The 14,195-nt window shown below is 31.6% G+C and overlaps 2 protein-coding genes across 2 annotated transcripts in view; both read left to right on the top strand.

The window, feature by feature from the left end:
* The window catches only part of LOC105163138 (GRF1-interacting factor 3), a gene marked incomplete in the record, with an annotated part of 4,473 nt that extends 4,254 nt beyond the window's left edge, over window positions 1-219 (top strand). Inside the window, 1 exon segment of the mRNA XM_020695073.1 lies at window positions 5-219.
* LOC105163136 (ABC transporter C family member 4) overlaps window positions 8,002-14,195 on the top strand; it is a 7,329-nt gene continuing 1,135 nt past the window's right edge. The window contains exons 1-10 of the mRNA XM_011081374.2: window positions 8,002-8,268; window positions 9,033-11,204; window positions 11,331-11,651; window positions 11,777-11,863; window positions 11,958-12,578; window positions 12,654-12,818; window positions 12,924-13,218; window positions 13,335-13,549; window positions 13,668-13,973; window positions 14,095-14,158. Coding sequence (XP_011079676.1) covers window positions 9,111-11,204; window positions 11,331-11,651; window positions 11,777-11,863; window positions 11,958-12,578; window positions 12,654-12,818; window positions 12,924-13,218; window positions 13,335-13,549; window positions 13,668-13,973; window positions 14,095-14,158 — 4,168 coding nt within the window. The 5' untranslated portion in view covers window positions 8,002-8,268; window positions 9,033-9,110. The remainder of the gene's footprint in view (window positions 8,269-9,032; window positions 11,205-11,330; window positions 11,652-11,776; window positions 11,864-11,957; window positions 12,579-12,653; window positions 12,819-12,923; window positions 13,219-13,334; window positions 13,550-13,667; window positions 13,974-14,094; window positions 14,159-14,195) is intronic.

The following is a 14,195-nucleotide window of genomic DNA, read 5'->3' as shown; positions in this document are numbered from 1 at the left end:
AAGGTAGAAACTCTGTAGTGCGGTGCTCGGTTGTTGATAAATAGGCTTCCTGTTTTAGAAGTAGTAGCTTTCTGGTCTCTGTGTTGTCAAGTAGAGAAAAAGAGATCCACGTGACCTCTGAGAGGACAGGTAGATGGCGCTCTGTCCGAGATGACTTTTATAATTATATAAAACAATCTGAAAATTGGCTGAAATTTGAACCGACACAGAAACCCACTAGACTGTGCACTAAGATACCCTACTATGCTACCAATAATGCTTCAAAAATGCATCCGATCTTTTGTTATGCCTCAATTTATTTATAATATTTTTTAAAGTTTAAAAGCATCTAATAAGATGACATTCTATTTTAAAAATGAATGAAATTGTTTATAAAGTAAAATTATTAAATTTATAAAATATCAGTATTATCAAATTTGTAAATGATATGATCAAAATTTGAAAAATTTAAGTAAGTGAAGAACAACTTAGTATTTCTTCTTTTTTTTTGAAAGAAAAAAGCTTATAAATATTCCAACTTCTATTTTTGTAATCTCACAAAAAACTTAATTATAAAAAAATCATACCAAATACATTTCAGCATTTTATTAGCTGTGAAATTATCCTATAATCTAAAGTCTCATTGTCGTTTCTATTTAAAATTTATGCGCAACTTTAAAAATCAATCATAGTGGTTAATAAGGCTTAAGTTCAATAAACAAATTTGATGTTACGGATTTGAGTCGTATCAAAATTGGGATTAAGTGTTTTATTTTATATGGATGGCTATCTCATTTTACATGAATTATAATAATTTATCGGGAATAATGCAAGTAACGCCCTTGTAATATTGCATGAGCAAATTATCCTATTATGAAAAAATAAATAGTGATTTATCTCTCTATATTTTTTAAAAATAAAATAATTTAACCTCCCTATAATTTTTAAAATGAGGCAATTTACCTCCCTGTTCAAGAAGGTAAATTGCTTTATTTTAAAAAGTACATAGGGATAAATCGCTATATTTTTTTCGTAGGGTGATAACGTGCTCATTTTCAATATCACACGAGAATAAATTACTATTCACCCAATATAATAATTTATTTATTATCTTTTAGTTTCAATAATATATCACTTATGTAATTATGTATGTACTACATTATTTTAAATATAGATATTGTTTGTCCCATTAAAGAAAATTAAAAATGAATCACGCAAATTGGGGAGAAAAGAAAAAAAGAGGCATCTATCTAGGAAGTAACAAGCTCAATGATTACGGGAATATACGAAACATTTCTACTTTTCTGTTGTATTTTTAACTTTCCTGATTCTGATGAAAAATACAGGGGTTCAGTTTTCCACGCCAAGAACACTGCCCAACACCGTGAAAGAGGATAGGATTTCTCAGCTCGTGACGAAGAGAATCGCAATCAGGATCGGATCACCGTTCATCATTTGTCATTTTTCTACTTTTCTTTTCAATTTCCGGACAACAAATCATGTGAGGTAATTCTATTTCTAGGAAGACGATATATCCAAATCAATTCTAATTGATTTCGAATTAATTATATAATCAATATAAATAATGACTATATATATATTTTTTCTTTTTTTTGAATTTGATATTATTATATATAAATTTATTGTAATTTAAAAAATTATATCTAATGCTTTTAAAATTTATTTTCGTTTAATAAAAAATCGTCGCATTAGTCCAAATTTCATGAATTTTTTTATATTAACCCTCCAAAAAATATAAGAATATATATTTGCCCCAAATTGATTTACTATTCATGTGTGTACAAGTCAAATATATATATTTTTTTATGATCAAAATCATCCTTGTACATTTTTACATGTCAATGCATGTGGCGAGATATATATTCACTGTTATAAATGATATGTTAGATGAAAAAATTATTTTTTTTTGTTAATATTAGCAAATTCAATGTATTTTAACTAATGAAAAAATCTGTTTATTAGATAGTCTAATTAATACTAAATATAATTTTTCAAATTTTATGAAAGTAAAGTTGTATTATAATTGATCTAACAATTTTAAAAAATAATAAATTATATAAAAAATATATTATTTATTTTAGAATTAATTTAGTTCCATCCAATTTATTTAATTTTCGAAGGCACGTATCGGACAACTGTTTTCTCCATCTAAATCCACATTCCACAATGACCCGTCCTTTTCCAATGTTTTCTTTTTGTTCATTAAAGACAGTATTGCCCGATTTTCCTGCCGTCTTCCGTGTCAAACCCACACTACTCTGACATCATGTATGACGAACTTCTTAATGTTTTTGTTCTAGAACAGTAGAGTTGTACCTATGGTCAACGTACAATGCAACTTCCTTTGCTACACTCATTTATTTTATTATTATTATTATTATAATGAATTATGTCTACTTCATCTGAGATTCGACATATCATAATATTTTTTTATTGATTGAAAAATTATAAATATTTTCTCACATTAAAAATAAATATATAATTCTAAACAGATAAGTGGATATTATTATTTTACCATTATTAAATTTAAAAAATAAAAATAAAAAAAGGATCAAAAAAATATTAGAGTGGGAGAAATAAACATTTCATATTGAATATTAGTTCACAAAGAGACTTTAGTAAATTTTAATAAATATATAAAATTTTTAATTTATAATACAAAAGGGCATTTTGGTTTGATTAATGCAGAAATTGAATGAATACCTAACGGAATTGGCTCGTTATTAAATAGACGTTTAAAACCATAGATATGTGTAACTATGCCAAATCTCGTAATATACTCGTATTATTATAATATAAAAAATAGTTTCATGTTTACTGTTCTCAATATCGCGCCGAACGCAGAGAAAAAAAGAAAATTTAATTGTAAATTAAATATTTCTAAAATAAATTGAATATTTACGCAATCTTTTGATGAATTCCTGCTAATGTAAATGTCATATGTATCTATATTTGGCCATAATAAATAAATAAGTCAGTTTAGATTGCGTAATTTAGAGAGTGTTTGGTTAACGTGATAAGAATTTTTACACATTTTATAAAATTTTGAATCAAATCTTTTAGAAAATAAAGTTCCGGTTCAAAAATAAGATGTTCTCTAATTTATTTTAAATGTTTTAACAGCTTCATTTATTTATTTAAATATATCACAAACCTAAATATTTTGTGGACATAAGAAATATTTTCCAGAAATTGTCTTATTATCCTTCTCTTAATTTCACGGCATCCAATAAGAATACAGTCAAAAACAAAATTATGGGAAAAAGGGCCCATAAAGTGATTTTATCTTAAAAGTTGTCGAGCAGCTGACAGCTACATCCCATAATGCACATATATATATGTAAGATAGATTACAATAGATTTATTTTCTAATTTATTATATTATAGATTTTTTATTATTTAAAAAATTATAATAAATATTTTTTTGTAATAGCACATCGTAGGAGCTATACATTAATGTATTTTATATGAGTATTTATAATTTTTGTAAATAATAAAAAAATAAAATACTTCAATTGGTTGTAATTTGTTATATTATAAAGACAGTACTGGGACGTGTGTGTGTTGTGCAATAATTATTGAGGATAAATAAAATATTACAAAGACAGTAGTCGGACTTGTGAGGAGAAAAGCCACTCCCAAGGAATCTTGAAGCTAGCAAATAATGAGGAAGTATATTCCATTATTATGACTTGACAATATTTTAATTCATGTCAAACCTTCACCCAGTCGTCGTAGAATGATCAAAATACATTTAATTAAATAATTTCTTGAGAAAAGCATCATTTACTTATTTATTTAATATATAATTCGATGAATTGTTCAAATAAACTATTATACAATTAGATATAATCATATCGGGAGACTTGAACCCTTAAGTGTTAATTTTGAAATTTCAACTTTACTAATTAAATAAACCCGTTTGATTTGTTTTTATAATATTTTAATGATATATCTCATAATATAAAATATCAGTACAATAAAGTATTATAATATATAAAGTGATGAAACAAAGCAAATAAAGTCAAAATATTTAAATGAACTTTGCTTAAGTTATATTATTCAATCAAGAAAGTGGTAAATAAAATTTTGTTTTAATTTCTAATTAAATAGTCATTAATTAATCTGAGAAAAAGAAAATTCAAATATCTGTAATTTGGAATATATGATGTGAAGTAAAATGCCAACTGTCAATATGATTATGACAGTTTTTTATGTTGAAAAATCAAACTCCCAATAAAGTCATTCTATCATTTAGGTAGTTTATTGAAATGACTAGGAAAGTAGATATTTCTTCAAGGGAATAATATATTGGGGTAATTATATATTTACGCCCCAAATTTATGGAATACTTATCCTACATTTTGTATAATTATGGAAATCATCCTTAACAACAGAAAAATAAGGATAATTTGTGTAATAATATTAACAATTTTGTGGGTATATATATAATTTTTTAAAAATTAAAATCAATTTGTATAAATAATATTAATATTTCTAATTGGTATATATATATAATTAAAGTAAAAAATTTTGATTTATACTCGATCTAGCTCATACATAACATTCTTCTCAACATTATTTTTTAATATCAACAAAGTGAAGAATTGTAATTACATGTATATATATATATATATATATATTTCTTTTCAATGGATTATGAAAATTTTTCTCCTGTGAAAATGTCAAATAAAAAGAACATGTTGAAAATATACTATTTTTTATTGAATCGATTACATTTACATCATCAATTTCAATCATTAATAATTAATATACGATAATTATTAATATTAATTATATATAATTAATACATACTTATTATTATCATAATAAATTAATAATTATTATTAAAATAAAGTGATATTAACACGTCATCAACCTGAACTTCCTCCCTCGTTCCTGCATGGGCCTAACAGCTATAGAATTCCCAATAAATTCGGACAGACTCAAATATTTGACAAGATAATGTTTTCCACATATTTTGTGGACAAAATTGTACAAGAAATAAAGGTTAACAGTGAGAGAATGCCCCAACAGCTTTCTTGTCAGTTATAAAGGACATTTGTATTTAAGGCAACTGCCCTTTCCCTCCACAATTCATCTGTCACAAATTTAATATGTACTGATATAAAGAAGAAAAGTTAATTACAATTCATTGGAGTTAACAAAAATAATTTTCACATTATTTTAACACCATTATGTTAATTTTTTTATTCTGTTCATAATACCTTAAGGTTGTTTTATTTCTTTTCTTTCTCTGTTTCTTCTTCTTATTTTTTTTTTATTAATTTATATATTGTATTCTTAATTTGTAATATACTTTAAAATATAAAAAAGATTAATTATTATATGCAAATAAGGATGACGTGCCACAACGGCTATGATTAAAAAACAAAAGACCCTCGATACTCAAAAAATACGATTAATGATTTTGCCGCAATAATTTTTAAATAGGGCTTAATGCAATTTATCCATTTGTGATATTGCAAATGAGCAAATTACCCCTCCTTGATATTACAAATGAGCAAATTACCCCATATGAAAAAAAAAAAATTATGCCAGTACACCCTTAATTAGATAATTTTAAAAATTAATCATAATTATTTTTTTTTAACAAAAGCAACTCCACGTCATTTTAACAATACTACACTAATTTTTTGTTGTTTTGATAATACCTTAAATTAATTTTTTATTTATTATAAAAAATATAATTTGTTAGTTTATATATTTTATTTTTATTTATAATATATTTTAAAATATAAAAAAATATTTATTTTATACATATAGAAACTACGTGCCACGACGACTAAATAGTAAAATATAAGAAGGCTTGTCTGTGTCACGCAAATTTTTTCATAGTATAAAATACTCCGCGGCATGAATGTAAGGAGGAAAATTTTAAGATGAAGAGATTAAGACAAAATTACTTATAATTTTGAAATTGTTTCTTGATTGAAAATAATTACTCTTTTTCCCGTCACTTCAATCTAAAGTAGCAAGCAAGTGCAACTACACAACCCCAGTTTGTAAAGAAAGTTGTGTCAGTTATGGTGGTTAGTAATTTTAATATGGCAATAATTAGTAATTTAATTAGTTTTAATCCATGCGTAATTGCTTATTATTTCTAATTAGGAGATGATTTGATGGTCTGAAATTTCATGAAATTCATATAACAAATATGGTTAGTTGCGGAGCCGTCGTCATTAATTTTCTCCATTTTAAGTTTAGTATCTCTCAAGTAAAAATATATTTGAAACCACCAACACGAATTCTTCTATTTATATTCAAGAGTTAATTACACATATGTCTTTTTTAAAATGTAAAATTATATTTTTTTCTATAAAAGTTTTGAAATTACACGTATATTCCCTTTGAAATTCTTTATTACATTTGACCTTCTTCCGTTAGGATTTGGAAGAAAAATGCTGACGTTAATAAAAAAATTTAATAAATTTTTAGTTTTGCCCTTCATTTAGCACTCTCATGTATATTTTTGTACTTGTAAATGGATAAATTACTTTACCTCACTACATTTTTTACCGTATAAGTACAAAATTACTATACGAGAATGTTAATGAGGAGTAAAACTGAAAATTTATGTAATTATTTCGCTAACGTCATTATTTTTCGTCCAAATTTCTAATGAAAGAGGGTTAGGTGTAAAAAATAAATTTTTAAATGGAGTGTAAGTGTAATTTTAGAACTTTTTTGAGAGTAAATGTAATTTTATATTTTTAGAGGAGGCCTAAGTAAAATTAACCCTATATTTAATTCGAATTGTTTTATAGGAAAAAATAAAAAACAAATATATGTGCATACATAAAAAAAAAAAAAATAGTTAAAAAATGATCGAAAGAGAAATAGGTTGTATGGAATATCTAAACTTTCATCATCGTTTAGTATATTCAACAATATGTACCACATCTATTAAGTTATGGGTGAATAGTAATTTATCCATATGTGATTGAAAATGATTACACTACATTTTCTATGAAAAAATTATAGTAATTTACCCCCGTATACTTTTTGAGATGAATCAATTTGCTACATTTTAAAAATCATAGAGGGTAAATTATTGTATTTTAAAAAATATAAGAAAGTAAATCACTATTTATTTTTTCATAAGGGGGTAATTTCTTCATTTACGATATCACAAGGGGGTTGCTTGCATTTTTTCCTATAAATTATTGAGTAACATTGTATTAATGACTTTATTAATAGTCATCCATTATTCCTACAATATTTCTGGTTTTTCATAAGTAAGCTCGTTATTTTTGTTTTGCAGCTAAAGACGTGATATCAATTCATAATATTTTGCGAATTTTATTTCTCAATATTATTGTTGCAAAACTATATTAGAGACATGTAATGTAGATAATATTTTCTTTAGTATATTTTTATCCGTAATTATTTCACCATACAGTCTTAATCGAGGAGTAATTCTGAAAAACCCAAAATTATAATCAAACACATATATATTTGAAATCCAAAACATCAGATCGATGTATTCACATAAAAGATATTAAAATAATAAAAAGAGAAATAGTAATTATAAAAATATTATAAACGTTGGGCCTACTTTCGTACATTCATCAACACGTGCAAAACTGATTTATGTGAGCTATTATTAAGTAACATTGTGTTAACGACTTCATTAATACTTTATATTTAATAAAATCAAAACGTTTAAAATTCAATACGTTTAAAATATAATTTGATACCATTAAATTTCATTCACTATTCCTACATTACGTTTTTCTTTTATATATATATATATATATATATCTATGTATACATAGCTCGAGAATACCGGAAAAAAGCTAATAAAAAATATTTAATAAATTTGAATATCAAAGTTAGGACCCACAATGTCAGTTCTTGTTGGCGACTTCTGTCTGCTTTGGTGCCGTTGATTATGCGTCGTCAATGGTCTTTCCCTTTATTTTTTAGTTCATATTTTCTACGGCTCTATATGTATATATATATAATCAGAGAAGCGTGTATAGTTACTTGTCCATGCATTTGATTGTTTTTGGTGAACAAAAATTTCTATTCTACTCCATTCACAGATTTACATCATCTCTTGCACTTCCACTCGTTCATTCACACATAAAAAGGACAAAGAAAGCAACTTGGGAACTGTCAATAAATGGATGGTGGAATATCAACTCCATAAAAGCGTGGTTCACTTCTCGGCCAGTTCCATTTCTTCCACTTCACTTCGTTTCTTGAATCATCGGAAAACCCGAGTACCGATTCAAACCCCAGGTAATAAATGACTGTATTTATAGTCAAATCTTTTATTATTTTCTTCTTGCAGCAGCCATGTATAGTGCTACGTGTTTGTTCATGAACACCGTGTGTCTTTTCCTTGTTTAAGGTTTATGTTACTTTCTTCTGGATTTTTTTTAAAGGTGAAATTGCAGTCTTTTTCTCTATGGGTTTATTACTTTGATCTTATGCATGATAATGATTGATTTGCTCTTGGCCGGCCTGTCGTCTCCCTTTTTCTATTTTGCAAAATCTTGCTGCCTTTTTGCTTGAAATCTTATTCTTTATTCATCCAAATAAGTAGAAAAAAGGCATCTTTGTGTTTTTTTATACCTGTTGGCTGAGTCCCACTGCTTTCTCTACATGATTTGTGAAAAAGCAAGTTTCTTGAATTTTTTGAACTTTTGACCCATTGTTGCTCAAGCCGACAAGGCAAATTTTGTTAATTACTTGGGTTTTTTCATTGAGATTTTGTTTTCGTTTTTATTGCTTTATTCATGATGTACGGGTCTGTTCATCTGTTTGTTTGTTTGTATTCTTTTAAATAAATGAATGACAATAATAAATTCATTTGATGTATCTTTGATTCTGACTTGTTTGTCACCTTCAATATGCACGTACAGTTTGAATACTGTCTGAAATAAGTTTGCGATGTTACAACTCATGCTAATCTGTCGTCGTCAATAATTGGGCCTAGTTATTTTGTGAGTACTGATGATCATGTTCGTCGGTGATGACTGGATGCTCTTTTTCATTTCCAGAGAGTAAGAAATGAAGATTGGTGGAGATACAGAATAGAAGAGGTGATCCAATTTTGACATTGGATTTTGTTGCAAAACATGTCATCATCTTCTTGGATTACCACGCTTTCCTGCTCTGCATCTGTGGTGCAATCATCAAACAGCTCAGCTTCTGCTGCTATTCAATGGCTAAGATTCATTTTCCTCTCCCCATGCCCTCAAAGAGTGCTTTTATCTTCTGTGGACATTCTTTTCTTGGTTGTTATGCTGGGATTTGCTATTCAGAAGCTGTGTTCAAGGTTCAATTCAAACGGGCATCGACGTTCGGAGATTAATGATCCTCTGATTGGTAACAAGAGGGAACTTGTTATAACCAGTTACTGGTTTAAGCTTACTCTCACGGTGACTGGAGTTGTAGCGGCCTTGTCGACTGTTTTATGCATTCTGGCTTTTGTCGGGACTGCTGAGTTTCCATGGAATACTGTAGATGGTTTGTACTGGTTGTTTCAGGCAATTACTAATGCAGTGATTGCTGTACTGATTGTTCATGAGAAGAGATTTAAAGCAACAATACATCCATTGACTCTTCGAATTTATTGGATTATGGAGTTTGTTGTTTTAGCTTTGTTCTTCACTTCAGGGCTTGTACGTTTGATATCTTTTCAAGAAGCTGGCGTTGAGTTGAGATTGGTTGACATTGGTTCAATCATCGTGTTCGCTTTGTGGATTGTTCTACTTGTTGCTGCAATTAAAGGGACCACTGGGGTTCAAGTCGTAGGGAACTCTGAAGCAGTGATGGATTCAGAGACCATTTATGAATCTCTTTTGGATAAATCCAATGTGACTGGATATGCTTCAGCCTCTATTATTTCTAAAGCGTTTTGGTTTTGGATGAATCCCCTTCTGAAGAAAGGTTACAATTCGCCCCTCAAGACCGAAGATGTGCCTTCCCTTTCACCGGAGCACAGAGCGGAAAGAATGTCGCAGCTATTCCAGAATAATTGGCCTAAGCCTGAGGAAAACTCAAAGCACCCTGTTGTGAAAACATTAGTCCGATGTTTCTGGAAGCAGCTTGCTTTCACTGCTTTTCTTGCGATTGTGAGGTTGTCTGTCTTGTACGTTGGGCCGACGCTAATCCAACGGTTTGTTAATTTTACATCCGGAGAGAGGAGTTCACTTTACGAGGGATACTACCTTGTGCTGATTCTGTTGGTGGCCAAATTTGTCGAAGTTTTGAGCTCCCACCAATTTAACTTCCACACGCAGAAACTTGGAATGCTTATTCGTTCCACTCTCATTACGTCCTTGTATAAAAAGGGGCTAAGGCTATCTGGCTCAGCTAGGCAAGCTCATGGAGTCGGGCAAATTGTGAACTACATGGCCGTGGATGCTCAACAGCTCTCTGATATGATGTTGCAGCTACATTTCTTATGGCTTATGCCGTTGCAGATTATTGTGGCTTTAGTTATCCTTTACCAGTATCTCGGAAGTTCCACACTTGCAGCTTTCGCCGGACTTGCATTAGTAATCGCGTTTGTGGCTTTTCGTACAAAGAAAAACAACAGATACCAGTTTAACATCATGAAGAACCGTGATTCAAGAATGAAAGCAACAAATGAGATGCTTAGCTACATGCGGGTAATCAAGTTCCAGGCTTGGGAAGAACACTTCAACAAGAGAATTCAATCATTCCGTGAAACAGAATACGGATGGTTGACCAAATTCATGTATTCGGTGTCTGCAAATATCATAGTGCTGTGGAGCACGCCTGCTCTTATTGCTACAATTACATTTGGAAGCGCCATCCTGTTTCGTTTCCCTCTTTCTGTCGCTTCGGTCTTCACGGCAACCTCACTGTTAAAGATGTTGCAGGAGCCGATAAGGACTTTCCCGCAGTCGATGATCTCACTTTCACAGGCAATAATATCTCTTGAGAGGCTGGATAGATTCATGACTAGCAAAGAGTTGGTGGATAATTCGGTGGAGCGGGTTGTAGGCTGTGACGGAGACACTGCTGTGGAAGTAAAAGATGGGAGTTTTAGCTGGGACGATGAAAATGATGAAGAAGTATTGAAAAACTTGAACTTTGAGATAAGGAAAGGGGAACTTGCAGCAATAGTCGGGACTGTAGGATCAGGGAAGTCTTCCCTTCTGGCAGCAATTCTTGGTGAGATGAAGAAATTATCAGGAAAGGTATAGCATTTTAGTTTTGGATTCTCAGAACTTTCTTACTATTAATTTTAGCTTTGTCATTTGAGTCCTTTGTGTTATCAGTAAATGCGACTGACTATTGTAAATCAACCATTTTCCTGCATGCAGGTCAGAGTATGTGGTAGCACTGCCTACGTTGCCCAAACATCATGGATTCAGAACGGAACCATACAAGAAAATGTACTGTTTGGTTTGCCGATGAACAGAGAGAAATACAAAGAAGTTATCAGGGTTTGCTGTTTGGAGAAAGACTTGGAAATGATGGAGTTTGGGGATCAAACTGAGATTGGGGAGCGTGGTATCAACCTCAGTGGTGGCCAGAAGCAGAGAATTCAACTCGCAAGAGCAGTTTATCAGGATTGTGATATTTATCTACTCGATGATGTGTTTAGTGCTGTTGATGCTCACACTGGATCAGAAATATTCAAGGTGACCGATATTTACAATATCAATGGGATTGGAAATGTTTTTTCAGTATCTTAAATGCTATAAAATAATCCAACATTTAATGTTTGATTGTCCACAAAAAAAATCTTCTAACTACTCTTCTGCAGGAATGTGTTAGAGGAGTTCTCAGAGACAAGACAATTATGCTTGTTACCCACCAAGTTGACTTCTTGCATAATGTGGATCAGATCCTAGTATGTGGAAAGCTTTTCAGTTCTCAATATCAATATCTATATTCAAGTAATGTATTTTAATATTTCGTACTCGATTTTTGTTTCTTGAAACCAGGTCATGAGAGAAGGGATGATTGTTCAATCTGGGAAGTACAATAGCCTACTCGATTCTGGCATGGATTTCAAAGCTTTAGTAACGGCCCACGAAGCTTCTATGGAACTCGTCGATGTTGAGACAGCAGAGAACAAAACTTCCCCGACTATATCTACTCAAAAATCTTTTAAACGGGGAGAGGAAAATGGTGAAAATAATTCTCAAGAAAGATCCGAGCCTAACAGGGGAAGTTCTAAGCTTATTAAGGAAGAGCAAAGAGAAACAGGGAAAGTCAGCTTGAGTGTTTACAAGTTATATTGCACCGAGTCTTTTGGATGGTTTGGCGTAGTGGCTATTATGTTCTTCTCCCTTGCATGGCAAGGGACTTTAATGTCGAGTGACTATTGGTTGGCATATGAAACTTCAGAAAAACGTGCAGCTTCGTTCAACCCTTCGCTGTTCATCGAAGTATATGCCATCATTTCAGTAGTTGCCTTTGTACTAGTTCTTATAAGAACCATTTTAGCTGCAGTTATGGGACTAAAGACCTCTCAGATTTTTTTTGGACAAATTCTCCACAGCATTCTGCATGCTCCTATGTCGTTCTTCGATACCACGCCTTCAGGAAGAATTCTAACTCGGGTAAGGATTAGTGAAAGAGATACGTTTTCATGTGGACAAGTATCCAGAACTTATGATATTTTTTTATTTGTGCAGGCATCAACTGATCAGACAAATGTCGATATCTTGATTCCTTTCTTTATGAGCATTACTGTCTCAATGTACATTACTCTGCTGAGCATTATCATTATCACATGCCAATATGCTTGGCCGACCGTGATCCTCTTGATTCCGCTTGGTTGGCTTAATGTCTGGTATCGGGTATGGATTTCTTCCTGCAGTTGAATGTTTCTTCTCTCATTTTCGTGCAATGATGAATTTTTAAAAACATCTGAGTCCAAACCAGAATCTACTTCTTGTTTTCAGGGGTATTATCTTTCTACATCCCGTGAATTGACCCGATTAGATTCCATCACAAAGGCACCCGTTATTCATCATTTCTCGGAGAGCATCACAGGAGTTATGACAATTCGATGTTTCAGGAAGCAAGAAAGTTTCTCCCAGGAGAATGTGAATCGTGTAAACGCAAATCTGCGCATGGATTTCCACAATAATGGATCCAATGAGTGGTTGGGATTTCGTCTAGAATTAATCGGAAGCTTCATCCTCTGCATGTCTGCGATGTTTATGATAGTTTTACCTAGCAATATCATCAAACCAGGTGCGTATCTTACCTCAAATCTAGAACACAAAAGACGTCTCGTTTTCTTCTGGTTTCTGTCATTATTTTGAGGTGAATTTGACCTCAAGGGAACTGACCTAGCTTGAATTCTCCAGAGAATGTTGGATTAGCTCTCTCATATGGATTGTCCCTCAATTCTGTGCTATACTGGGCCATATACATGAGCTGCTTTTTGGAAAATAAGATGGTTTCCGTCGAGAGGATAAAACAGTTCACAGTGATACCATCTGAAGCAGAATGGAGGAAAAAGGACTTCCTTCCTCCGCCTAATTGGCCGACCCATGGAAACGTTGAGCTGAAAAATTTGCAGGCAAGTTACTCTGGCTTGATTGCCCTCATTTGCTGTCATTTTAGCATGAAACACACTTCAACATAGAGATACCATTAAATTCTTGGATAAACTGATGTTTGGATTCTTGGACGAACAGGTTAGATACCGTCCGGATACTCCTCTAGTTCTTAAAGGGATTACTCTCAGCATAACCGGGGGTAAGAAGATTGGTGTTGTTGGTCGTACAGGTGGTGGGAAATCAACTCTGATCCAGGTTTTGTTTAGACTGGTGGAGCCCTCAGGAGGAAAGATAATCATCGATGGGATTGATATTTCAGCATTAGGCCTTCACGATCTCAGGTCTCGCTTTGGCATCATTCCTCAAGAGCCTGTTCTCTTTGAAGGAACGGTGCGAAGCAACATTGACCCCACTGGTCTGTACTCAGACGACGAAATATGGAAGGTAGTTTTTGCTATTCTCACTAAAGACAGTCTCCTCCTAATGCTTGCTATCCTTTATCACAACATATATTTGCAATCTTTTTTGCCAAAGAAATAATAGGAACTTTTCTGGTATTATGTAGAGCTTGGAGCGATGCCAACTTAAGGACGTAGTGGCAGCAAAACCGGGGAAACTCGACTCAGCTGGTATACTTTTTTCCTATGTTTTAGCCTACAACTGGTG

This window comes from Sesamum indicum, linkage group LG6 (assembly GCF_000512975.1).
Source record: "Sesamum indicum cultivar Zhongzhi No. 13 linkage group LG6, S_indicum_v1.0, whole genome shotgun sequence".
Lineage (NCBI taxonomy): Eukaryota > Viridiplantae > Streptophyta > Magnoliopsida > Lamiales > Pedaliaceae > Sesamum > Sesamum indicum.
This window is presented reverse-complemented; position numbering and strand designations above follow the sequence as displayed.